Genomic DNA, 27,223 nt, shown 5'->3' with positions numbered 1-27,223 from the left:
GATTGCAGCAAGACTTACTCACTCTTGACTCCAACCTCCTTGCAATAAAGGCTAACATACCATTTGTCTTCCTAATTGATTGGTGCACCTGCAAATTAACTTTCGGTGATTCATGTACAAGGACACTCCAATCCCTCTGAATTCCAACATTTACTAGTCTCTCACCTTTTGACACGTATCCTGCTTTTCCATTCTGCCAACCAAAGTGGATAACTTCACATTTCCCCACATCATACTCCATATGCCACCTTCTTGCACGATCACTTAATCGGTCTACATCCCTTTGCAGCTTCTTTGTCTCTTCCTCACAGCTTACTTTCCCACCGAGATTCGTATTGTCAGCAAATGTGGATACACTACACTCAGTCCCCTCATCTAAATCATGGATATAGATTGTAAATAGCTTAGGCCTAAGCACTGATCCTTGCGGCACATCACTAGTTACATTCTGCCATACCAAAAATTACCCGTTTATTCCTACTCTCCGTTTTCTGTCCATTAATCCATCTTCAATCCATGCTAACACACTTCAAAACTATTTGGGGGCACCGGGACACAGGAACAGGAGGCCATTTAGCCCCTCGAGCCGGTTCCAACATTCAATGAGATCATGTCTGATCTGTGACCTAACTCCATATAGACCTTTAGCCTATATCCTTAGATTTTTGTTAACCAAAGGTATTATCAATCTTGGGTTTAAAATTAACAATTGATCCAGCTTCAATGGCCAAGTGCAGAAGAGAATTCCAAACTTCTATCACCCGCTATGTGTAGAAATGTTTCCTAATTTCACTGCTGAAAGGTCTGGCTCTAAATTTTAGACTCTGCCTCCTAGTTCTAGACTCCCCAACCAGCAGAAATAGTTTCTCTCCATCTACTCTATCAGTTCCCCTTAATATCTTGCAAACTTCAACCACAGCACCCCTTAACCTTCTAAATTCCAGGGAATACAACTCTAGTTTGTGTAATCTCTCCTCGTAATTTAACCTTAGGAATCCAGGTATCTTTCTGGTAAATCTATACTGCACTCCTGCCAAGGCAAATATATCCTTCCTAAGGTGTGGTGCCCAGAACTGCTCTCAGTAACTCCAGGTGTAGTCTAACCAGGGCTTTGCATAGCTGAAGCATGACTTCTACCCCCTTGTATTCTAGTCCTCGAGATATAAAGGCCAGCATTCCATTAGCCGTTCTGATTACTCTCTGTATCTGTTCATGACATTTTAATGACCTGTGTGCCTGGACCCCCAAGTCTCTTTTGGACCTCCACTGTTTCTAGCTTTTCACCATTTAGAAAGTACCCTGTTCGATCCTTTTTAGGTCTAAAGTGGATGATATTACATTTGCCTACATTGAAATCCATTTGCCAATTCACTTAATCTATCAATACCTCTTTGTAATTTTATGCTTCCATCTACACTGCTTACAATGCCACCTACCTTTATGTCATTGGCAAATCTGGATATGTGGCTTTCTATCCCATCATCTAAGTTGCTAATTAATACATTGAATAGTTGTGGCCCCAACACAGATCCTTGTGATACAGCACCAGTCACTTCCTGCTCATTATCCCTACTCTCTGTTTCCTGTTGCTCAGCCAATTTCCAAACCAGGTCAATAATTTGCCTTCAATGCCACGGGCTGTTTCAATTGGCTGAATTCATTGGCTGTACAGCACTTTGGGAGGTACATTCCATCAGCAGGTAGCTGGACTTTTGGAACTTACTAATTTGCTGGTTGCTTTATTAGTCTAACTTGTCTGTTACTTAATTACTCGATTATATTTTCCCAAACTAGGTTCATTATAAAACGTTCTCTGCTGCAGTACTTGATGTCAACCCTTGGATGCTGACCTGGCAATGAAGAGCTCCCTCTGAAAGGCACATGTGCAATTTCATGATGGATGTCTTAGAAAGAACAAACTTGAATTTATATAGCGGCTTTCACTACTTCAGGACATCGCAAAGTGCTTATAGAGTCATAGAGTTAGACAGCACAGAAACAGGTCCTTCGGCCCATCGTGTCTGTGCCGGCCATCAAGCACCTAACTATTCTAATCCCATTTTCCAGCACTTGGCCCGAAGTCTTGTATGTTATGGCTTTTCAAGTGCTCATCTAAATACTTCTTAAATGTTGTGACGGTTCCTGCCTCTACCACCCCTTCAGGCAGTGTGTTCCAGATTCCAACCACCCATTGGGTGAAAAAAATTTTCCTCAAATCCCTTCCAAACCTCCTGCCCCTTACTTTAAATCTATGCCCCCTAGTTATTGACCCCTCCGCTAAGGGAAAAAGTCTCTTCCTAGCTAACCTATCAATGCCCCTCATAATTTTGTATACCTCAATCATGTACCCCCCTCATCCTTCTCTATTCGAAGGAAAACAACCCTAGCCTATCCAGTCTCTCTTCATAGCAAAAATGCTCCAGCCCAGGCAACATCCTGGTGAATCTCCCCTGAACCTTCCCCAGTGCAATCACATCCTTCCTATAGTGTGGTACCCAGAACTGTACACAGTACTCCAGCTGTGACCTAACTAGCGTTTTATACAGCTCCATCATAATCTCCCTGCTCTTATATTCTATGCCTCAGCTAATAAAGGCAAGTATCCCATATGCCTTCCCAACCACCTTATCTACCTGTGCTGCTGCCTTCAGTGATCTATGGACAAGTACACCAAGGTCCCTCTGACCTTCTGTACTTCCTAAGGTCCGACCATCCATTGTATATTCCCTTGCCTTGTTAGTCCTCCCAAAATGCATCACCTCACACTTCTCAGGATTAAATTCCATTTGTCACTGCTCCGCCCATCTTACCAGCCAATCTATATCGTCCTGTAATCTAAGGTTTTCCTTACAGGAGGCAGAGAGGAGCGGAGCCCGAGGAGCAGCAGGACAGGAGGTATAAAAAGCATGCCAAAAACCTGTGTGGGAGAGAGACAGAGAGGAGCGGAGTCCGAGGAGCTGGGGGGAAAAAAAATCGAAAAGTGACATCAGAGTGACGTCACATTGAACAGTGAGAGCAGGGAAACAGAGCGCAGCTGGGGTCAGTATTCAGGTAAGTTTTTAATTTAATTTAATTGAATCAACATAGAGTAAGACTTGATTGATTTATAAGTATATAAACTAAAGACTAAAGCGGTTTAAAAAAAACTAAAGACCAGTCGGAAATTTAAATAACAAATTAAAATCTAATTATATAAAATAGAGATGCAGGGCCAGGCGATGTGCTGTACCTGCATGATGTGGGAACTGGTGGACCCCATTGTGGTTCCGAGTGATCACATCTGTAGCAAGTGTTGGCTGCTCGAGGAACTCTGACTCAAAGTTGATGAGCTGGAATCTGAGCTTCGGACACTGCGACACATCAGGGAGGGGGAGAGTTACATGGACGCTGTGTTTCAGGAGGCAGTCACAACCATTAGATTAACTACCTTGAATTCAGCCAGTGGTCAGGGACAGGAGGGTGTGACTATGAGCGAGGCAGGTAGAGGGATCCAGGAGGTAGTGCTGCAGGAACCTTAGCCATTGTCCTTGTCTAACAGGTCTGAGATTCTTGCTCCCTGTGTGGACGAGAGCAGGGACTGTTGGGAGCATAAGCAAACTGACCACAGCACCGTGGTACAGGGAGCCATTCCAGTGGGAGAAGAAAAGAGAAATGTAGTCGTAATCGGGGTTGTATAGTTAAGGGCATAGACACTGTTCTCTGTGGCCAGGATCAAGAGTCCCAAAGGCTCTGTTGCCTACCTGGTGCCAGGGTTCAGGATATCTCATGTGGGCTGCAGAGGAATTTGGAGTGGGAGGGGAAAGATCCAGATGGCGTGGTCCACGTAGGTACCAACGATATAGGTAGAACGAGGTTAGAGGTTCTGCTGAGGGAATATGAGCAGTTAGGAGCTAAATTAAAAAGCAGAACCAAAAAGATAATAATCTCCAGATTACTACCTGAGCCACGAGCAAATTGGCACAGGGTCAATAAGATTAAAGAGGTAAATGCGTAGCTCAAAGATTGGTGTGGGAGAAATGGGTTCAAATTCGTGGGATATTGGCACCAGTACTGGGGAAGGAGGGAGCTGTTCCGATGGGACGGGCTCCACCTGAATCATGCTGGGACCAGAGTCCTGACGAATCACATAACTAGGGCTGTAGATAGGGCTTTAAACTAAATAGTGGGTGGGGGGGGGGAGTGCAGTTCAGTTGCACGGAAAAACAGGAAGTTAAAGGAGAAGGTAGCAGTGCAGGTTAGTGGTGAGGCTGTTTGTTGCCAAATTGCAAGAAGTTTATTGGTTAAACCAGAAGAGAGAAATAGTAAACAGGCAAATAAAGTATCAGTGCTGAGGGACAGGTTATGGGGTATAGCCCAAATAAGAGTTCTATATACAAATGCACTGAGTGTAAGAAATAAACGAGATGAGCTGCAGGCGCAAATTCAAGTGGAAGATTATGATGTGGTGGCCATTGTGGAGACGTGGCTGCAGGATGGTCGGGACTGGGAACTGGGAACAGGAGGGACAGGGAAAATGGCAGAGGGGGTGGACTAGCCTTACTGATTAGAAATAATATCACCTCATTGGTGAGGGAGGATATAATGAGCAGAAAGCATCCAATGGAGACCTTATGGGTGGAACTGAGGAACAGAAAGGATCTAAAACCGTAATAGGTGTTGTGTACAGACCCCCTGGTAGCAGTTCTGAGGTGTTAGATTGTATAAATGCACAAATTAGGCAAGTGTGTAACAAAGGCAGAGTAGTATTAATGGGGGATTTTAACTTACACATAGATCGGGAGAGGCAGACTAGCACCTGTCAGAAAGGTAGTGAATTTCTGCAATGTGTCCGGGATAGTTTCCTACAGCAATATGTCCTCGATGTAACAAGGGGACAGGCAATATTAGATTTAGTTATGAGTAATGAGCCAAATTTAATTAGTAGCCTAACTGTGCGTGAACATTATCAAATAGTGATCACAATCTGATTGAATTCAAGGTAGCATTTGAAAGTGAAAAGCACGAATCAGCTACTAGAATTTTAGACTTGGGTAAGGCTAACTTTACCGGGATGAGACAGAGACTGTCCATGGTAAACTGGGTAGATTTATTAATGGGTCAAATGACTGAAGAACAGTGGAGAATATTTAAAGAAACATTTAATGAAATACAGAGCGAGTATATACCTCTGAGAGGAAAAAGCTCCACTTCACAGAAAAAACAGTCTTGGACAACTGAAGAGATTAGTGATAGCATAAAACTAAAAGAAAGGGCTTACAAAAATGCAAAACACAGCACAGATCCGGCTGAATAGGATCGATACAAAGACCAGCAAAGGGTCACAAAGCAGCTTATAAGAGCTACTAAAAGAGATTATGAAAGGAAACTTGCAAGGGACATCAAAATCAATAAGAAGAAATGTTATAGTTACATAAAGGGAAAGCGTTGGTCAAGAGCAATGTCGGCCCACTAAAAGCTGAAAATGGAGATATTGTCATTGATAATGGGGAAATGGCAGACATGTTGAACAATTACTTTGCCTCAGTATTTACAGCTGAAAAGGAGGATAACTTGCCGGAAGTCCCGAAAAAATTAATAGCCGGTAGGGGACAGACACTTAAACAATTAATATAAGTAAAACATCAGTAGCAAGGAAATTAATGGAACTAAAGAGTGAGAAATCCCCAGGACCTGACAGTTTCCATCCGAGGGTGTTAAAGGAAGTAGGGGAGCACATTGTAGATGCCCTAACTATAGTCTTTCAGAGTTCCCTAGATTCAGGAGTGGTCCCTCTGGATTGGAAAGTTGCACATGTCACTCCACTTTTTAAGAAGGGTGAAAGGGGGAACCAAGGAAATTACAGACCAGTTAGCCTGACATCTGTGGTGGGCAAGTTGCTGGAGTCTATAATCAAGGATAGGGTGACTGAACACCTAGAAAAATTTCAGTTAATCAGGGACAGCCAGCATGGATTCATGACGGGAAAGTCATGCCTGACAAATCTTATTGAATTTTTTGAAGAGGTGACTAAGGTAGTGGACAGAGGAATGTCTATGGATATTATTTATATGGACTTCCAGAAGGCATTTGATAAAGTCCCACATAAGAGACTGTTAACGAATGTAGAAGCCCATGGAGTTGAGGGAAAATTATTGACATGGTTAGGAAGTTGGTTGAGTGGTAGGTGACAGAGAGTGGGGATAATGGGTAAGTACTCCGATTGGCAGGACGTGACTAGTGGTGTCGCTCAGGGATCTGTCTTGGGGCCTCAATTATTCACATTACTCATTAACGACTTGGATGATGGCATAGTAAGTCATATATCCAAATTTGCTGATGATACAAAGTTAGGCGGCATTGTAGACAGTACAGATGATAGCATAAAATTGCAAAGAGATATTGACAGACTAGGTGAGTGAGCAAAACTGTGGCAGATGGATTTCAATGTGGGCAAGTGAGAGATTATCCATTTTGGACCAAAAAAGGATAGAGCAGGGTACTTTCCAAATGGGAAGAGGTTAAGTACAGTGGATGTCCAAAGAAACTTGGGGGTTCAGGTGCATAGATCTTTAAAATGTCATGTGCAAGTGCAGAAAATAATCAAAAAGGCTAATGGAATGCTAGCCTTTATACCTAGAGGATTGGAGTATAAAGACACAGAGGTTATGCTGCAGCTGTACAAAACCCTGGTTAGACTCCACTTAAAGTACTGTGAGCAGTTCTGGGTACCACACCTTCGGAAGGATATATTGGTCTTGGAGGGAGTGCAACGTAGGTTTACAAGAATGATACCTGGACTACAGGGGTTAAGTTACGAGGAGAGATTACACAAATTAGGCCTGTTTTCGCTAGAATTTAGAAGGTTAAGGGGTAATCTGATCAAAGTCTTCAAGATATTAACAGGAAAAAACAGGCTAGATAAAAATAAATTATTTCCAGTGGTTGGAGATTCTAAAGCTAAGGGGCAGGGTCTAAAAATTAGGACCAGACCATTCAGGAGATATGTTAGGAAGCACTTCTTCACGCAAAGGGTGGCAGAGGTTTGGAAATCTCTCCCACAAACAGCAGTTGAAGCTAGAACAGTTGTTAATTTTAAATCTGAGATAGATAGATTTTTGTTAAGCAAAGATATTTAGGGATATGGGCCAAAGACAGGTATATGGAGTTAGACCTCGGATCGGCCATGATCTCATTGAATGGTGGGACAGGTTTGAGGGGCTGGATAGCCTACTCCTGTTCCTACCTTCCTATGTTCCTCACTGTTTACGACACCACCAATTTTCATGTCATCTGCGAACTTACTTATCATACCTCCTACATTCACGTCTAAATCATTAATGTACACTACAAACAGCAAGGGTCCCAGCACCGATCCCTTATTCAGGTACACCACTGGTCAAAGGCTTCCACTCACAAAAACAACCCTCGACCATTACCCTCTGTTTCCTGCCACGAAGCCAATTTTGGATCCAATTTGCCAAATTGCCCTGGATCCCATGGGCTCTTACCTTCTTAACCAATCTGCCATGCGGGACCTTATCAAAAGCCTTACCGAAGTCCATATAGACTACACCAACTGCTTTACCCTCGTCGACACATCTTGTCACCTCCTCGAAAAATTAAATCAAGTTAGTTAGACACGATTTCCTCCGACAAGCCATGCTGACTGTCCCTGATTATTCCCTGCCTCTCCAAGTGGAGATTAATCCTGTCCCTCAGAATTTTTTCCAGTAGTTTCCCAACCACTGATGTTAGACTCACCGGCCTGTAATTATCTGGTTTATCCCTGCTACCTTTCTTGAATAACGGTACCACATTCGCTGGCCTCCAGTCCTCTGGCACCTCTCCTGTGACCAGAGAGGATCTGAAAATTTGTGTTAGAGCCCCTGCTATCACCTCCCTTGCCTCATATAACAGCCTGGGATACATCTCATCTGGGCCTGGGGATTTATCCACTTTTAAGCCCGCTAAAACAGCTAATACTTCCTCCCTTTCAATGTTAACATGTTCAAGTATATCGCAATCCCCCTCCCTGATCTCTACACCTACATCGCATTCTCCACAGTAAAAACAGATGAAAAGTAATCATTTAAAACCTCACCTATGTCCTCCAACTTCACACAGAGATTGCCACTTTGGTCCCTAATGCGCCCTACTCTTTCCCTGGTTATCTTCCAGCCCTTAATATACTTATAAAATGCCTTAGGATTTTCCTTTATCTTGCCTGCCAATGTTTTTTCATATCCCCTCTTCGCTCCCCTAATTACTTTTTTAAGTACCCCCCTCACTTTCTATACTCCTCTAGTGCCTCTGCTGTTTTCAGCACTCCGAATCTGCCACAAGCCTGCTTTTTTTTTCTTGATCCAATCCTCTATATCCCTTGACATCCAGGGTTCCCTAGACTTGATAGTCCTACCCTTCACCTTAACGGGTACATGTTGGCTCTGAACCCTCACCATTGCCTCTTTGAATGACTCCCACTGGTCTAATGTAGACTTTCCTACAAGTAGCTGTTCCCAGTCCACTTTGGCCAGATCCTGTCTTATCAGATTGAAATCGGCCTTCCCCCAATTCAGTACCTTTATTTCTGGCCCGTCTTCACAGCCAATAAATCACTTTTAAAGTGTAGTCACTGTTGTAATGTAGGAAACACGGCAGCTAATTTGTGCACAGTAAATAAACAGCAATGTGATAATGACCAGATAATCTGTTTTAGTGATGCTTGTTGAAGCATAAATATTGGTGCTATCCCATTCTGCCCTGGACAACAGTGCTAAACCCTGATCCTGCCTCTGTGACGCTAGCTCATTTTCCTACCTCATCCTTAGTACAGCAGCAGATAGGATGCTGTCACTGGCTTTGTGCCTCTGGACTAGGAAGGGGTTGAAATCAGGCAGTGACCTTTGCTCGATATTGTCCATATACATAGAGGTCAGGCTCAGCAGCTGAATAACCCACCAGCAATCGCTGACTAGTGTCACCCATGTAGAAGGGTCACTTAGGAAACATACTGGAGAACTTCAGTGGAGAGAAGTATTGAAGGGAAGAAAAGGTTGTATGAAACAAAAGAGTAAAACTAATGTCTATCTCAAGTGGGCAGGAACCAAACAGACCCCCAGGGAGGGAGGTACCACTGAAACTGTAGTCATCCTGGGGTGCATTCAGGAACCTCCCAGTGAACAGTCATAGGGATGAATTCACCGAGCAGGTCTCCAAATTGCTCTCTGGGAGAAGCGTGCGGTAAGGAGAGACTTTAGAAGGGGTAGGGAGAACAGAAAACAATGAAATAACCCATCGAGTTCAACGTAAAGGACCATTAGGAAATTGGGGGAGGGCCACAACCTGCCAACTTCCATCATCAACACTTGGTGATTGGCAGCTGGAATGGGATTGGTAGGAAGGATGATTGAAGCCAAGACATTGGATTCAGACAGGTAATAATGCCAAACCCACCATCACACAATTCAAGAGATAATCTCTTAAAAATTGAGAGATTCGGTATATAAATCAAGAGTTGCTATTTTATTCAAACATAAACCAATATAGGAAAAAAAACCCTGAAAAGACGGATGCAGAATTGTCAGAAAGAACAATGTATCTCCTTGTGATTGCCTGTCAAATATTAACGGCAGAGAAACTCATGACTTTTTTTGACCACTAGGAAAAATATACCAAAGAAATAGGCAAAACTTAAATTAAAATGTTCCTCAAGGGAATATTAACAAAGTCCTGGGCTCAGTGATCCTGTGGAGATTACACTGAACTGGGAAAACAGATGTTAAAGCAGATGGAAAGCCTGGTGAATGTAAAATGCAGTTATTTGCACCAATAGCTTCTTCTGTAAGGGCTGCTCCTTAGTCTAATAAAATATTAGGTGAAATGTGCACACCACGGGCCTTACGATTCTTTCACTAACCTTCCACTGTAAAACATAAATAATTCAGTGAAACAAAATAAAACCTGTCTGAAGTTTTACAATGTTCAAAACCCACGCAGCTATGACCACCAGCAGACTAGTCACTTACAGAAGTTGTAAAGTTGTAAAGGAGTGCTACACTGTCAGAAGTGCTGCCTTTCGGATGAGATGTTAAACCAAGGCCCCATCTACCCTCTCAGGTGGATGTAAAAGGCCCCATGGCACAACTTCAACAAAGCGCAGGGTTATTCCCAGTATCCTACCAACATTCATCCCTCAATCAGCCACACAAAAAATAAAACAAATTATCTGGTCATTATCACATGTCTGTTTGTGGGACTTTGCTATGTGCAAATTGGCTGCCGTGTTTCCTACATTACTACAACAACCACACTTCAAAAAGTAATTTATTGCCTGTAAAACTCTTTGGGACATCCATTGGTCAGGAAAGGCGCTATATAAATGCAAGTCTTTCTTTTTACTTTTCTTAAAGTTGCAGTCCATATAGTGTAGGTACACTCACAGCGCTCTTAGGAAGGGAGTTCCAGGACTTTGACCCAGCAACAGTGAAGGGATGGTGATATATTTCCAAGTCAGGATGGTGTGTGACTTGGAGGGGAACTTGCAGGGGGTGATGTTCCCACGTACCTGCTGTCCTTGTCCTTCTAGGTGGTGGAGGTTGCGGGTTTGGGAGATGCTGTTGAAGCAGCCTTGGTTCACACTTTCCATGCTTGAAGCCTGCAAGGGCAGGTGACATCGGACCTCCACACCTTGCAAGTTAAAAGATATTCTCACTGAAACTCCAGGGACCTTATTTATTCAGCCTGGCAGTGGATCACCCTACCTGGAATGAGTTCCTCTGTGACAGCGGCTCCACCAATCACATGGCGCTTCTCTAACACAGCAGTGTTCACTCCAGACTTCTGTAAGTACGCGGCCTGCAAGAGACAAGGCAACAGTCAAGCTTCCTGGCATCCAGTTCTAAAGATCAAATTTGGAGACACACTCGTCAAAATATTCTTAAAAAACATCTCCCAGACATCAAATTAGTGAGCACGTGTGGGATAATCAATGGCAGCCAGCAAGGATTTGTTAAAGGTCAGCTATGCTTTGACAAATTTAATAAAGTAGTTTTGAAGAAGTAGATAAATACAGGACATGCAATAGATAAGTTTTTCCAAAAGTATTCAATAGGATATCTCACAAAATTCTTCATCAAAATTCATGCATAAGAGGGGGTGCAGCAGGATGGATAGAAAGTTGGCTGATAGCCAGGAAGCAAAGAATTGGAATGAAATTAAAAGCAGAAGCCGAAAATCCAAAAGAGAAACAAAAAATGCTGGAAACCCTTTGCAGGACAGGCAGCATCTGTGGAGAGTTAACATTTCAGGTTGATAACCTTGGTCGTGCTGAATGATAGGTCATCAACCTGAAATGTCTCTCTCCACAGATGCTGTCTGACCGGCAAAGTTTCCAGCATTTTCTGTTTTTCTTAAAGAGTTAGAATCAATGGGTGTTGCTCAGATTGATAGTGGATTGGAAGTGGTGTACCCCAGGGATCAATTCCAGTTCCACTTTTGTTCGCAATATAAAGAACAAAGAACAGTACAGCACAGGATCAGGCCATTCGGCCCTCCAAGCCTGCGCCGATCTTGATGCCTGCCTAAACTAAAACCTTCTGCACTTCCGGGGACCGTATCCCTCTATTCCCATCCTATTCATGTATTTGTCAAGATGCCTCTTAAATGTCGCTATTGTACCTGCTTCCACCACCTCCCCCGGCAGCAAGTTCCAGGCACTCACCACCCTCTGTGTAAAGAAGTTGCCTCGCACATCCCCTCTAAACTTTGCCCCTTGCACCTTAAACCTATGCCCCCTAGTAACTGACTCTTCCACCCTGGGAAAAAGCTTCTGACTACCCACTCTGTCCATGCCGCTCATAACTTTGTAAACCTCTATCATGTCGCTCCTCCACCTCCATCGTTCCAATGAAAACAATCCGAGTTTATCCAACCTCTCCTCATAGCTAATGCCTTCCAGACCAGGCAACATCCTGGTAAACCTCTTCTGTACCCTCTCCAAAGCCTCCACATCCTTCTGATAGTGTGGCGAACAGAATTGCATGCAATATTCTAAGTGTGGCCTAACTAAAGTTCTGTACAGCTGCAGCATGACTTGCCAATTTTTATACTCTATGCCCCGACCGATGAAGGCAAGCATGCCATATGCCTTCTTGACTACCTTATCCACCTACGTTGCCACTTTCAGTGACCTGTGGACCTGTATGTCCAGATCTCTCTGCCTGTCAATACTCCTAAGGGTTCTGCCATTTACTGTATACTTCCTACCAGCATTAGACCTTCCAAAATGCATTACCTCACATTTGTCCGAATTAAACTCCATCTGCCATTTCTCTGCCCAAGTCTCCAACCGACCTATATCCTGCTGTATCCTCTGACAATCCTCATCACTATCCGCAACTCCACCAACCTTTGTGTCGTCCGCAAACTTACTAATCAGACCAGCTGCATTTTCCTCAAAATTATTTATATAAACTACAAACAGCAAAGGTCCCAGCACTGATCCCTACGGAACACCACTAGTCACATCCCTCCATTCAGAAAAGCACCCTTCCACTGCTACCCTTTGTCTTCTATGACTGAGCCAGTTCTGTATCCATCTTGCCAGCTCCCCTATGATCCCGTGTGACTTCACCTTTTGTACCAGTCTGCCATGCGGGACCTTGTCAAAGGCTTGACTGAAGTCCATATAGATAACATCCACTGCCCTTCCTTCATCAATCATCTTTGTCACTTCCTCAAAAAACTCAATCAAATTAGTGAGACACGACCTCCCCTTCACAAAACCATGCTGCCTCTCGCTAATAAGTTTGTTTGTTTCCAAATGGGAGCAAATCCTGTCCCGAAGAATCCTCTCCAATAATTTCCCTACCACTGACGTAAGGCTCACCGGCCTATAATTTCCTGGATTATCCTTGCTACCCTTCTTAAACAAAGGAACAACATTGGCTATTCTCCAGTCCTCTGGGACCTCACCTGTAGCCAATGAGGAAGCAAAGATTTCTGTCAAGGCCCCAGCAATTTCTTCCCTTGCCTCCCTCAGTATTCTGGGGTAGATCCCATCAGGCCCTGGGGACTTATCTACTTTAATGCTTTGCAAGACACCCAACACCTCCTCCTTTTTGATAATGAGATGACTGAGACTATCTACACTCCCTTCCCTCGGCTCATCATCCACCAAGTCCTTCTCTTTGGTGAATACTGATGCAAAGTACTCATTTAGTACCTCGCCCATTTCCTCTGGCTCCACACATAGATTCCTTTCTCTGTCCTTGAGTGGGCCAACCCTTTCCCTAGTTACCCTCTTGCTCTTTATATATGTATAAAAAGCCTTGGGATTTTCCTTAATCCTGTTTGCCAATGACTTTTCATGACCCCTTTTAGCCCTCCAGCCTCCTTGCTTAAGTTCCTTCCTACTGTCTTTATATTCCTCAAGGGATTTGTCTGTTCCTAGCCTTCCAGCCCTTACGAATGCTTCCTTTTTCTTTTTGACGAGGCTCACAATATCCCACGTTATCCAAGGTTCCCGAAACTTGCCAAACTTATCCTTCTTCCTCACAGGAACATGCTGGTCCTGGATTCTAATCAACTGACGTTTGAAAGACTCCCACATGTCAGATGTTGATTTACCCTCAAACAGCTGCCCCCAATCTAAATTCTTCATTTCCTGCCTAATATTGTTATAATTAGCCTTCCCCCAATTTAGCACCTTCACCCGAGGACTACTCTTATCCTTATCCACAAGTACCTTAAAACTTATGGAATTATGGTCACTGTTCCTGAAATGCTCCCCGACTGGAAATTCGACCACCTGGCCAGGCTCATTCCCCAATACCAGGTCCAGTACGGCCCCATCGCTAGTTGGACTATCTACATATTGTTTCAAGAAGCCCTCCTGGATGCTCCTTATAAATTCTGCCCCATCCAAGCCCCTAGCACTAAGTGAGTCCCAGTCAATATAGGGGAATTTAAAATCACCCACCACTACAACCCTGTTACCTTTACATCTTTCCATAATCTGTCTACATATCTGCTCCTCTACCTCCCACTGGCTGTTGGGAGGCCTGTAGAAAACCCCCAACATCGTGACTGCACCCTTCCTATTCCTGAGCTCCACCCATATTGCCTCGCTGCACGACTCCTCCAAGGTGTTCTCCCGCAGTACAGCTGTGATATTCTCCTTAACCAGTAATGCAACTCCCCCACCCCTTTTACATCCCCCTCTATCCCGCCTGAAGCTTCTAAATCCTGGAACATTTAGCTACCAATCCTGTCCTTCCCTCAACCAAGTCTCTGTAATAGCAACAACATCATAGTTCCAAGTACTAATCCAAGCTCTAAGTTCATCTGCCTTACCTGTTATACTTCTCGCATTGAAACAAATGCACTTCAGACCACCAGTCCCGCTGTGCTCCGCAACATCTCCCTGCCTGCTCTTCCTCTTAGTCTTACAGGCCTTATTTACGGGCTCCCCCTCATTTATTTCACTTGCTGTCCTGCTGCTCTGGTTCCCACCCCCCTGCCACACTAGTTTAAACCCTCCCGAGTGACGCTAGCAAACCTCGCAGCCAGGATATTTGTGCCCCGCCAGTTTAGATGCAACCCGTCCTTCTTGTACAGGTCCCATCTGCCCCTGAAGAGAGCCCAATGGTCCAGATATCTGAAACCCTCCCTTCTACACCAGCTGTTCAGCCACGTGTTTAGCTGCACTATCTTCCTATTTCTAGCCTCACTGGCACGTGGCACAGGGAGTAATCCCAAGATTGCAACCCTAGATGTCCTGTCTTTTAACTTTCTACCTAACTCCCTAAACTCCCCCTGCAGGACCTCGTCACTCTTCCTGTCTATGTCATTGGTACCGATGTGTACCACAACCTCTGGCTGTTCACCCTCCCCCTTCAGAATACCCCCTGTCCGTTCAGAGACATCCTTGACCCTGGCACCAGGGAGGCAACATACCATCCTGGAGTCTCTTTCATGTCCACAGAAGCGCCTATCTGTGTCCCTGACTATAGAGTCCCCTATAACTATTGCTCTTCTGCGCTTTGTCCCTCCCTGCTGAACAACAGTGCCAGCCGTGGTGCCACTGCTCTGGCTGCTGCTGTTGTTTTCCCCTGATAGGCCATCCCCCGCAACAGTATCCAAAATGGTATACTTGTTAGAGAGGGGGATAGCCACAGGGGATTCCTGCACTGACTGCCTGCCCCTTCTTGCGGTCACCCATCTATCTGCCTGCATCTTGGGTGTAACCACTTCTCTAAAATTCCTGTCTATGACGCTTTCTGTCACCTGCATGCTCCTAAGTGCATCCAGTTGCCACTCCAACCGATCCATGCGGTCTGTGAGGAGCTGCAACTGGGTACACTTCCTGCAGATGTAGTCGTCCGGAACGCTGGAAGCGTCACGGACTTCCCACATCTCACAGGTGAAGCACTTCACCCCTCTAACTGTCATTTCTATCACTAATTAATAAATTAACTTAAGATAAATAAATACTTATTAAATCCTTACTAAATTGTTATAATTAACTATATGGTCCCAAGTGCTGGATTCTTACTATAAATATTAAATGCTAACTAAATACAGTAATCTCCTCCCTCTAGTTTCGTTACTCTACTTATTAATTAGTTATTTAGGGTTTTAATCATTTTTTATCAATGTTTTATTTTCAAATTCAGTAATAAAAATTCCCCACCAGCCAATCAGGTCACAGCTTTCCTGTGACATCACTTTCAGCTTTTTACCAGAGGTAAGTTTTTTATACTTACCGGTCCGGAACTCCGCCCGCTGAGTCTCCTCCCAGTCAGCTGTGCTCTTTGGAAGCTCTCGGCTCCCCTCACTCTGAGGACAGGTAGGAAATGAAAGGAGCTCCTCGCTCCCTCCTTACCGAACTTCCTCAGTTACCAAACTTCCACTGTAGCACTCTAATGCAACCCAAGTCAGCACTCCAGTGCAAACAGAGAGGTTTTAGGATAGGACGTTGAAATTGGCTGACTTCACACAGGTACATGGTTTGGCAAACAGTGAGGAGTATATGGACAGGTTGAAGTGGACAGACAGATAGCTGATACAATTGAATGCGGAGTTGTGTAAGGCAGTGAATTTAGAGAGGAAAAGGAGTAAGTTTGTACACTCAATGAAGAGACACTGAAGGGTATGTATTAAAGACCTAGAGAGTCGTACCTGTTCAAATACATAATTCATTGGAGGTGTGAAATCAGGTAGCTGAAGACATTTTAAAAAACTAATAGAATTTTAAGTTTTATAAACAGGTTCAGAGAGTTCAAGCAATTACGGTAAATTAAGAAGTTTGGCCAGTTAACATACAGTGTTTTAGATGCCTTATTCTAGAAAGGACATTAAAGCCACAGAATGTGTACAGGATAGAATTACTAGGATGGGAAACTAGGGTCATGAGGAGATTTGAGATTATTCCCATTGGAGCAGAGATCTGGTGCAGATGTGTGTTTCACACCCTATGTGACACAGTTCCACCCTAAACATTAATCTGTCCTCTCTCTTTAAGAAGCTTTTAAGCATGGCTGCTTTTATTACAGGAGATGGAGTACAGCAATGAGCTGAACTTTGCATCAAGCAGGATCACTGTGGTGCAGCCATATGGTGCACTCCTTGACAGCACAATTACAAACCTTTCGTGTATCTGAATTTTGATCTCATGAAATTCAAAGTTCAGATTTACCCAAACCGCTCATCCATAAACTCTGTAATAGCATGGAAGGTTCTGGAAATACACAGCAGGTCAGTTAGCCTCTGAAAAGGGATAAGACAGGTATGGACATTCTACTCAAAGTGCATTCTGACAATGTCTTAAGTAAGTCAACACCGATACATTAATCTGTCTTTTCTCTTCCCAGTGATGACTAACCTGTCGTGTACTCTAGCCCTTTTCTGTTTTTAATTTCATAGTTCCAGTAGTTGCAGAAATTTTAATGTTTTCTTACTTTGTTAATTGTAACAGTAGGGCTGGGAAAACTAGGAAAAGGCAGATTTAGGACTGATTTAAGGAAAATCGTCTTCACACACTGAGAGGTCAGTACTTGGAATGGACACCCAGATAGAATAGAGCAGGCCAAAGTCAGGAATCATTTAAAAAGCAAATGGTGGAGTGTGTATTGTAGGGTCTGGACAAATGAACTAAGAGGGACCAAATGGCCTTCCTCATCTCTAGTTATCTTGTGAATTCCACTCCCTTTCATTATTTTATAGCCAATTTGATTATATGATGCTAATCCATTATTTTGAGAGTATAAAATGCCTTCATTCACCCCAGATGCTTCCCCACCCTCAGTCTCTCTTTGGCTGAGACTGAGTCTGCCAGAGACTGTCTACCGTCTTTTTCAATGTCTAGAACTGACCACCAGCAATTGGGAAGGCCAGTCTTACTCCTTCTGCCTGCTGCCCAGAGACACTACCACATGGAGCCTTCCCCCCAAAAGGCAGCCCAAGGTTTTTGCCCATTTTGCCAAGATTTGCAGCCCGACGAGGCAGCAGCTTTCAGACTGGGCTGTGTCTGGCCTGGTGCAAGGGTCAGTGTTCCAAAAACATTCCAAATACAAGTCGGCACCTCCATGTAAAGCCCATTAAAATGTTACCAGAAGAAAGGAAAAAGAAAATGTACGTACAGCAATAAGCCCATTGTGGCCTGGGGGAAAAAGAAGGGAAAAAAAAGTTCATTTTCTTATTGTTTACATACAGATAATACAAAGCATGAGTCAAATAATCTGTTTTAGCACTTCATATAATATAAACCAACAATAACTTGCAAACTTGCATTTATATGGTGCTCTTATCATAGTAAAACGTTCCTCAGTGCTTCACAGGAGCGCAATCAGACAGAAATTTGATACTGAGCCAAAGAACGAGACATTAGAGGAGGTCATCAAAGGCTTGGTCAAAGAGGTAGATTTTAAGCAGGATCTTAAAGGAGGGAAAAGAGAGAGCGTGAAGGCGGTAGAGAGGTTTGGGGAGCGAATTCCAGAGGTTAGGGCCCAGACGGCTGAAGATACAGCCACTTATGATGGGGGATGTGCAAGAGAACATAGATGGAGGAAGAGAGAGTAATAGGAGGGCTGGAGGAGGTTGCAAATCTAGGGAAGGACAAGGCATGGAGATCAGTTTAGAATTGTCAGCCTAAGCCAATCGCATGTATCTGCCGTTCTGATGAAAGGTCATGACCTGAAACGTTAACTCTGTTTCTCTCTCCACAGATGCTGCTAGATCTGCTGAGTATTTTCAGCATTTTTTGTTTTTGTTTTTGTTCCATGTATCTGCTGCAGTTTCAATATATTGCCTTCCCGCATCTCGAAAAGTTTCACATACAACAAATTACTTTCAAGTCCAGTGATGCTGTTAAGTAGACAAAAGGGGCAGCCATTTTGCACCAGCAACATCCCACGAACAGCAGAGGGATGAACAACCAGTTAATCTGTTTTTGATGGTGTTGGTTGAAGGAGAAATGTTTACCAGGGCATTGGGAAAAGCCTCACTCTTCCTTAAAATTCCCACGAGATCTTTAACAGCCAATCCAGAAAACAGAACCTTTAACAATGCAACATTCCTCAGGATATAGAGTCATAGAGTCGTACAGCATAGAAACAGGCCCTTCGGCCCACCCTGTCCATGCCGACCATAATGCCTATCTATACTAATCCCACCTGCCTGCATTAATTCCATATTTCTCTATGCCTTGCTCATTCAAGTACCTGTCCAGATGCCTCTTAAATGTTGCCACTGTTCCTGCCTCCACCACCTCTTCTGGCAGCTCATTCCAGATACCCACTATTCTTTGTGTGAAAAATTTACCCCTTTGATCCCCTTTAAACCTCCTCCCTCTCACCTTAAATCTATGCCCTCTAGTTTTAGTCACCCCTACCATGGGAAACAGACTCTGGCTATCTACCCTATCAATGCCTCTCATAATTTTATATATCTCTATCATGTCTCCTCTCAGCCTCCTTCACTCCAGGGAAAACAGACCCAGCCTATCCAATCTCTCTTTATAACTCAAGCCCTCCAAACCAGGCAATATCCTTGTGAATCTTTTCTGCACCCTCTCTAGCTTAATCACATCTTTCCTGTAGTGCGGCGACCAGAACTGCACACAGTACTCCAAATGCGGCCTAACCAACGTTATGTACAACTGTAACATGACTTCCCAACTCTTGTACTCAATGCCTCGGCCGATGAAGGCAAGCATGCCATACGCCTTCTTCACCACCCTGTCTACCTGTGTTGCCACTTTCAGGGAACTATGTTACTTGCACCCCAAGGTCTCTCTGCTCAACAACACTCCCCAGGGCCCTGTCATTCACTGTATATGTCCTGCCCTGGTTTAACTTCCCAAAATGCATCACTTCGCACTTGTCTGCGTTAAATTCCATTTGCCAATCCCTTGCCCACTTTCCCAGTTGATCTATATCCTGTTGTAACCTTAGACAACCTTCTTCACTGCCCACTACACCACCAATTTTGGTGTCATCTGTAAACTTACTAATCATGCCCCCTACATTCACATCCAAGTCATTAATATATATAACAAACATCAGAGGGCCCAGCACCAATCCCTGAGGCACACCATTGGTCACTGGCCTCCAATCTGAAAAACAACCCTCCACTACCACCCTCTGCCTCCTATCACCAAGCCAATTTTGTATCCAATTTGCTAGCTCACCCTGGATCCCATGTGTTCGAACCTTCTGGACCAGCCTACCATGCGGGACCTTGTCAAAGGCCTTGCTAAAATCCATGTAGACAACGTCCATCACCCTGCCCTCGTCAATCCTCTTGGTCACCTCCTCGAAAATCTCAATCAAATTCATGAGACATGATTTCCAATGCACAAAACCATGCCGACTATCTCTAATCAGACCATGCCTTTCCAAATGCATATAAATCCTGTCTCTCAGAATCCCTTTCCCACCACTGATGTAAGGCTCACTGGCCTGTAGTTCCCTGGCTTGTCCCTGCTGCCCTTCTTAAATAAAGGCACAACATTAGCTATCCTCCAGTCTTCCGGTAGCTCACCTGTGGCTAACGATGATACAAAAATCTCTGCCAGGGCCCCAGCAATATCTTCCCTTGCTTCCCATAGCATCCTAGGATACACCTGGTCAGGGATTTATCCACCTTAATGCGCTTCAAAACCTCCAACACCTCCTCCTTTGCATTGTTGATATGCTCCAGGATATCGCTGTTCCCTCCCTTGAACTCACTAGCTTCCATGACCTTCTCCACGTTAAATACGGACAAGAAATATTCATTTAAGACCATTTAAGAAATACATTTAAATATATTTAAATATATATGTAAAACCATATTTAGTACAGCAGTCACAAAAATATTGCTTGTTTTACCAGCCAAGCAGCTAGGTAATGTTCACTAAGTAAACTTTGGTGAGACCACACCTGGAGTATTGTGCACAGTTTTGATCTCTGTGCCTAAGGAAGGATATACCTGTCTTGCAGGAAGTGCAAGGAAGATTCACTAGATTTATGAGAGGCTGTTTCCCTGGCAGGTGAGTCTTGAACTAAAGGGCATAATCTCAGGATAAAGGGTCAGCTATTTAAGACTGAGATTAGAAGAAATATGTTCACTAAAAGGACTGTGAATCTCTCTCTACCCCAGAAAGCTGTGGGTTCCTGAGAGGGAGAGGGAGGGGGAGAGGGTAGTGGCGGGGGGGGGGGGGGGGAGTGAAGGAGACGGAGGAAGGGGAGGGAGGAATTGAAGAGAGGGGAAAGGGGAGAGGATGAAGAGGGGCGGGGGAGAGGAGGAAGAGGGGCAGGGGGAGAGGGAGGGGTGGGGGGAGAGGGTGAGAGGGAGGGGTGAGGGGCTGAGAGGGAGGCGGTGAGAGGGACATTGGAAGTGGGGGGTGGGTGCGGGGGGAGCAAAGACTCCCTATAAATGCAATAGCTAACATTGATTCCAAGGATATTCAGTGCATTTCATGTGCAATAATACCATGTATAACTGAGAGACAATAACCACTTTAGATTAATCACAATAATCTTCCAAAACAACAAAAAATGGTGAGCACACGTTACATACAATATTTTTAAAATAATACAACTGTTGTGGGACTGGTCTGATGCTGTTTTCACTGTGACAACAAACATAAATGGGGCGGCACAGTGGCGCAGTGGTTAGCACCACAGCTCCAGGGACCCGGGTTCGATTCTGGTAACTGCCTGTGCGGAGTTTGCAAGCTCTTCCTGTGACCGCGTGGGTTTTCGTCAGGTGCTCTGGTTTCCTCCCACAGCCAAAGACTTGCAGGTGATAGGTAAATTGGCCATTGTAAATTGCCCCTAGTGTAGGTAGGTGGTAAGGAACATGGGATTACTGTAGGGTTAGTATAAATGGGTGGTTCTTGGTCAGCACAGACTCGGTGGGCCGAAGGGCCTGTTTCAGTGCTGTATCTCTGAATAAAATAAAATAAATAAATCGTTATATTACTGCTGAAAGCCCACTTGCTTTAAATTCAATTAACTCTGCCTTGAAGTTGTCATCCACTTGCGCCCCTTCAGATAAAAGTTTGACGAGTTTTTAGCAACTTTTGCAGGTTACCTGCTCCTATAATAACGGCGTCATACTGAGGTCGGAGCGCTGGCGATGTCACTGAACTCCAGCACCTGCTGATCGGACTGTTCAAAAGGACTTTGCAAATCCGACATCGGAGTGAAGTGACCGCCATAATCAGTTCGCTTTTTTCAGAAGAGCCAAGATCAAGTTTCTCCGCAACCAGAGTGCAAAAGGCAAAAACACGGTGGCTCCTCCCAGGGGCAGAGCAGAACTAGGCGACACCCCTTCGGCAGTTTTTTTTGCCAACTCGAATTGGGTCACCCCCACCTCTCGAATCACACAGTCTGCTCTCCCCAATGGGTCTCTGAACAGCAACTTAAATATCCAGAACTGGGAACTGCTAATTTCACGAATCTTAGGTGTGAAGGAGAAAGTGAAACTTTTTTTGAGGACATTCCAAAACTCTTGCTGCCAGTGTCTTAACTGGCACTAAGTCCCTTTCCCCAATCACCCCTGTGCTCGCTGGCCCACATTGGCTCCCGATCAAGCAACGTCTTGGTAAGTCCCTCCATGTCCTCGCCCCTCCCTATCTCTGTAATCTCCTCCAGCCCCACAACTCTCCGAGATATCTGCGTTTCTCTAGTTCTGGCCTCTTGAGCATCCCTGATTTTAATCGCTCCACCACTGGCGGCTGCGCCTTCAGTTGCCTAGGCCCCAAGCTCTGGAATATCCTCCCTACATCTCTCCACCTCACTTTCCTCCTTTAAAACACTCCTTAAAATCTGCCTCTTTAACCAAACTTTTGCTCATCTGACCTAATATCTCCTTAAGTGGCTTTGTGTCATATGTTGTTTTATGATGCTCCTGTGAAGTGCCTTGAGATATTTTGTTACATTAAAAGTGCTATCCAAATATAAGTTGTTGTAGCTTTAAAAATTATTTCAGCTCATTGTCACCATCGAGCAGTTCTTTGTACCTTACTCTGGATGTTAGAATTCATATTGCATCTGTAGGTAGAGTCTACAGCACAGAGGAGGCTACTTGGCCCAGTGTGTGTGTACCAGCTCTTTTAAAGAGCTATCCGATTAGTCCCATTCCCCTGCTCCTTCCAGTAGTTCTGTAAATGTTTTTTTAATATATAACCAACTCCCTTTTGAAAGTTACTACTGAATCTGCTTCCGCCACCCTTTAATGCAGTGCACTGCAGATTTTGAAAAATTTGCTAAGTAAAAATATTTCCAGTTATCTCCCCTCTTTTTTGCCAATTATGTTATTGACCCTCCTGCCAGTGCAAACGGTTTCTCCCTATGTACTCTTAGCAAAAGCTCTATAATTTTGAACACCTCTATCAACTTTCCCCTCAACCTTCTCTGCTCTAAGGGAAACAATCCCAGCTTCTCTAGTCTCTCAGCATGGGCGGCACAGTGGCGTTGTGGTTAGCACCGCAGCCTCACAGCTCCAGTGACCCAGGTTCAGTTCTGGGGACTGCCTGTGCAGAGTTTGCAAGTTCATCCTGTAACTGTGTGGGTTTCTGCTGGGTGCTCCAGTTTCCTCCCACAGCCAAAGACTTGCAGGTTGATAGGTAAATTGAACATTGTAAATTGCCCCTAGTGTAGGTAGGTGGTAGGGAATATGGGATTAATGTAGGATTAGTATAAATGGGTGGTTATTGGTTGGCATAGACTTGGTGGGCTGAAGGGCCTGTTAATCCCTGCTACTAGGAAGGAGGCTATTCAGACCATTGTGTCTGTGCTGACTCTTTGGTAGAGCTATCAAAATTAGATTAAATCCACCAGTGTTTGAAATCATGAGGAGTCAAGACAGCTGATAGAGAGAAACTGTTCCCATTGGTGGAAGGGTCGAGAACCAGAGGATACTGATTTAAGGTGAATGGCAAAAGAACCAATGGCAACATGCAGAAAACCTCTTTTTATAGGAACAATAGAAGATAGGAACAGGAGTAGGGTATTCAGCCCCTCGAGCTTGTCCCGCCATTCAATGAGGTCATGGCTGATCCGTGGCCTAACTCCATATACCTGCCTTTGGCCCATATCCCTTAATATCTTTGCTTAACAAAAATCTATCTATCTCAGATATAAAATTAACAACTGTTCTAGCTTCAACTGCTGTTTGTGGGAGAGAGAGTTCCAAACCTCTACCACCCTTTGCGTGAAGAAGTGCTTCCTAACATCTCTCCTGAACGGTCTGGTCCTAATTTTTAGACTATGGCCCCTAGTTTTTGAATCTCCAACCAGTGGAAATAGTTTATCTTTATCTAGCCTGTCTTTTCCTGTTAATATCTTGATGACTTCGATCAGATCACCCCTTAACCTTCTAAATTCTAGCGAAAACAGGCCTAATTTGTGTAATCTCTCCTCGTAACTTAACCCCTGTAGTCCAGGTATCATTCTTGCAAACCTACGTTGCACTGCCTCCAAGGCCAATATATCCTTCCTAAGGTGTGGTACCCAGAACTGCTCACAGTACTCTAAGTGGAGTCTAACCAGGGTTTTGTACAGCTGCAGCATAACCTCTGTGTCTTTATACTCCAATCCTCTAGATATAAAGGCTAGCATTCCATTAGCCTTTTTGATTATTTTCTGCACTTGCTCGTGGCATTTTAAAGATCTATGCACCTGAACCCCCAAATCTCTTTGGACATTCACTATACTTAACCTCTTCCCATTTGGAAAGTACCCTGCTCTATCCTTTTTTTTTATGCAGTTAGGATCTGGAATATGCTGCCTGAGAATGAGGTGGAGGCAGATCCAATTGTGGCATTCAAAAGGGAAATGAAGAGAAAAAAAATTGCAGGGCTGTGGGGAAAGGGTAGAGGAGTGGGGCAAGCTGAGTTACTCATGCAGAGAGATGGCAGATTTAATTCTGTTTCTCCACAGATGCTGCCAGACCTGCTGAGTATTTCCAGCACTTATTGTTTTTATTTCTATAATTCACTCTCCTGCTCTTTCCCTTGTAATTTTTCGTTTCATTTATTTATCCAATTCCCTTTAAATATACTAATAAGTAAGTCATCTTACTTGTTAAAAGTATATATTTTTGACCGATCAAAGATGAATGCTATTTTTGTCCCAGATTGTAATTTGTGAATGAATTCCTTGCACAAGGTGTAAAGTTGTAGTTTGCTGGTATCCAATCGATATCGATGTTACAACATTGCAAACAAGCTGAAGTCGCGCCTGCCGGCCTTCTAATGACTGACACTTGTTTCAACCAACCGAAACCCACTGGCCGTGAAGCAACAAACCAATCACAAACCGGCCAGTTGATGGAAGCCTGCCCCCCCCCCTCCCCTCCCCTCCCCCCCCCCCCCCCCTCTGACGTACGACCAACCAATGGACACCCTCAGAAGGGCGACAAGACGAACTGTGATCTCTGCTGCAATTGAAAACATTTTTACAATAAACTTTGATAAAGGAACAGGATTTAAATGAATTGATTGGGGAATCCCAGGAACTAAGGATAAGGGGAAAAATAAACTGAGGAGGAAAAAAACAAGGTAAATGAAGAGCCAATCACAGTGCGAGATTAAGAGTTGGTAATGATGGACGGTGCAGCCGACCAATTGGAAAACAATTGTGTCACCACTGGCCAATAAGGACTGAGAGTGGGCGGAGTTGTGATGAAGGGTGTGATTGGTGGATTCAGCTGGTAGAGAAGGAGATAGTCAGCGGTTGGGAAGATCCCAGGGACAGAGCTTGGCTTTTGTACAAGGTCAAGATGACCAGTCATTCGGTGACCATTCCTCTCGTCTGCTTTACTGTCTTCTGGGGGCTCGTTGGCTTTGCTCTGCCTTGGTTTGTTCCTAAGGGTCCAAACAGAGGGTATGTGTCCACACAGTGTTTCTAACTGATGGCGAAGGTTTTGATGCAGGAGAATCCTAGGGGTTTGTCATCAGACCCAAACAAGTCCATAGCGTAATACCTTTAGATTTATTATAAGCTTGTGGCCGAAAGGTTAACGTGTCTTTTCTTTATCCCCCTCAATTTTTCTTTGTATTATGGGGGCCACCTATAGATCTCCAAATTTAAAAGGAAGATGCTATTATATTGTAATGCTGCTTTTGAATTAATCAGCCCTGGTTTTCATTTTAAATGTATTTTTTATTGTTTGTGCCCGAATAGCTATTATTTTTCTTGTAATTTCCCCCTCTCTTCCTTCCCCCCTCCCCTCCCCTCCCCTCCCTTTCCTTTAAGGCACCCTCTAAAACCTACCTCTTTGACTAAGTCACCTGTCCTAATGGCTTCTTATGTGGCTCGGTGTCAAATTGTGTTTGTTGACATTCCCGTGAGACACCTTGGGACGTTTTATTATGTTAATATTATATTAAGTGCAAGTTGTTTTAAAGAAAGACGTTCATTTTTATAGCGCCTTTCATGACCTCAAGATGTCCCAAGATGCTTTACAACCAATGAAACAGAGTTGACGTTTCAGGTCATTGACCCTTTGAAAGGTCAGTGACCTGAAACGTTAACTCTGCTTCTCTCTCCACAGATGCTGCCAGACCTGCTGAGTATTTCCAGCATTTCTTGTTATTTCAGATTTCCAGCATCTGCAGTATTTTGCTTTTATTACAACCACTGAAGTTCTTTTGAAGTGTAGTCACTGTTGTAATGTGGGAAATGCGGCAGCTCATTTGCACACAGCAAGCTCCCACAAATAGCAATATGATATGATTGGATAATCTGTTCATACAATCGTTAAAATGGTTACAGCACAGAAGGAGGCCATTCAGTTTGTTGTATTCTTGCCAGCTCTCTGCAAGTGCAGCTCTCACTCCCTTGCCTTTCCAAATAGCCCTGCGATTTTTTTTTTTTTTTTTTTTTTGTGTGTGATGTTGTTTGAGGAATAAAATATTGGCCAGGTCACTGGGACTAAATCCCCTGCTCTTCTTTGAAATAGTTGCCATGGGATCTTTTGAGCTTACCAGAGAGGGCAGATAGGGAATCAGTTAACAGCTCACCTGAAAGACAGACCAGATAGTGCTGCACTCCCTCAGTACTGCACTGGAGTGTCAGCCTTGATTTATGTGCTGAAGTCCTGGAGTGGGTCTTAAACCCACAAGCTTCTACTCAGACTGTGCTGCTTGTGGTTAGTGACCCTTTTTAATATTCCAGTGATTGAAGGGACCATCCAATCCTGAATGGATGTTTGGTTGAGTTTTGGCTGTATTGGAGATTTTGAGGTGCTAGTCATTAATTTATTTGCATGTTATTGGACTGATTAAACACCTTTCTACTGAGATACCAATCAATACATGCAGTAAATGTTTGAGTATAGACCCGTGATGTCAAAGTTCTCCAGTTCAGTCTCAAATTGTGAAATCATTCAGTTGATGCTAAAGGACCACAGGGTGGCCTCTTGGTCCATTCCAGACAGCACTATAATGGTCCTTTACATAATCCCTGCCTCAGATATACTTGTCCTACTGAAGATACATTTTATTTAAATTGAAACACGATGGTACGGCTGACATAAGCTACTGAATCAGTGCAATCTCTCTTTTGAATAACTCTGCAGCTGGGTAGTGTTCCAACATTTCACGCAGTTTACTGTGTATTGAAGGGAGCTGTAACAAACAGTAGATAGTTACCTGACTGTCTTTCTCAGTAAGAGCAAGAGACGTGTGTCTGGATTCTGGAGATTAAATGGCACTGGAAATGGCCACTTTAAGAAATAATCGTACCATTAGAAC

At 44.0% G+C, this 27,223-nt stretch overlaps 2 protein-coding genes across 2 annotated transcripts in view; one reads left to right on the top strand and one right to left on the bottom strand.

Annotated features, from left to right (window-relative positions):
- pyroxd2 (pyridine nucleotide-disulphide oxidoreductase domain 2) overlaps positions 1-21,744 on the bottom strand; it is a 45,511-nt gene extending 23,767 nt beyond the window's left edge. Inside the window, exons 1-3 of the mRNA XM_068053103.1 lie at positions 21,556-21,744; positions 17,619-17,638; positions 10,740-10,833 (exon numbers count right to left, since the gene is read on the bottom strand). Coding sequence (XP_067909204.1) covers positions 10,740-10,833; positions 17,619-17,638; positions 21,556-21,682 — 241 coding nt within the window. The 5' untranslated portion in view covers positions 21,683-21,744. The remainder of the gene's footprint in view (positions 1-10,739; positions 10,834-17,618; positions 17,639-21,555) is intronic.
- Positions 21,745-25,170: 3,426 nt separating this feature from the next.
- atpv0e2 (ATPase H+ transporting V0 subunit e2) overlaps positions 25,171-27,223 on the top strand; it is a 553,405-nt gene continuing 551,352 nt past the window's right edge. The window contains exon 1 of the mRNA XM_068053104.1: positions 25,171-25,352. Within this exon, the coding sequence (XP_067909205.1) occupies positions 25,249-25,352 (104 nt within the window). The 5' untranslated portion in view covers positions 25,171-25,248. The remainder of the gene's footprint in view (positions 25,353-27,223) is intronic.

The sequence above is a fragment of the Heterodontus francisci genome, chromosome 20 (assembly GCF_036365525.1).
Source record: "Heterodontus francisci isolate sHetFra1 chromosome 20, sHetFra1.hap1, whole genome shotgun sequence".
Taxonomy (NCBI): Eukaryota; Metazoa; Chordata; class Chondrichthyes; order Heterodontiformes; family Heterodontidae; genus Heterodontus; species Heterodontus francisci.
Note: the sequence above shows the minus strand (reverse complement) of the source record. Positions and strands in the feature narration are given on the sequence as shown.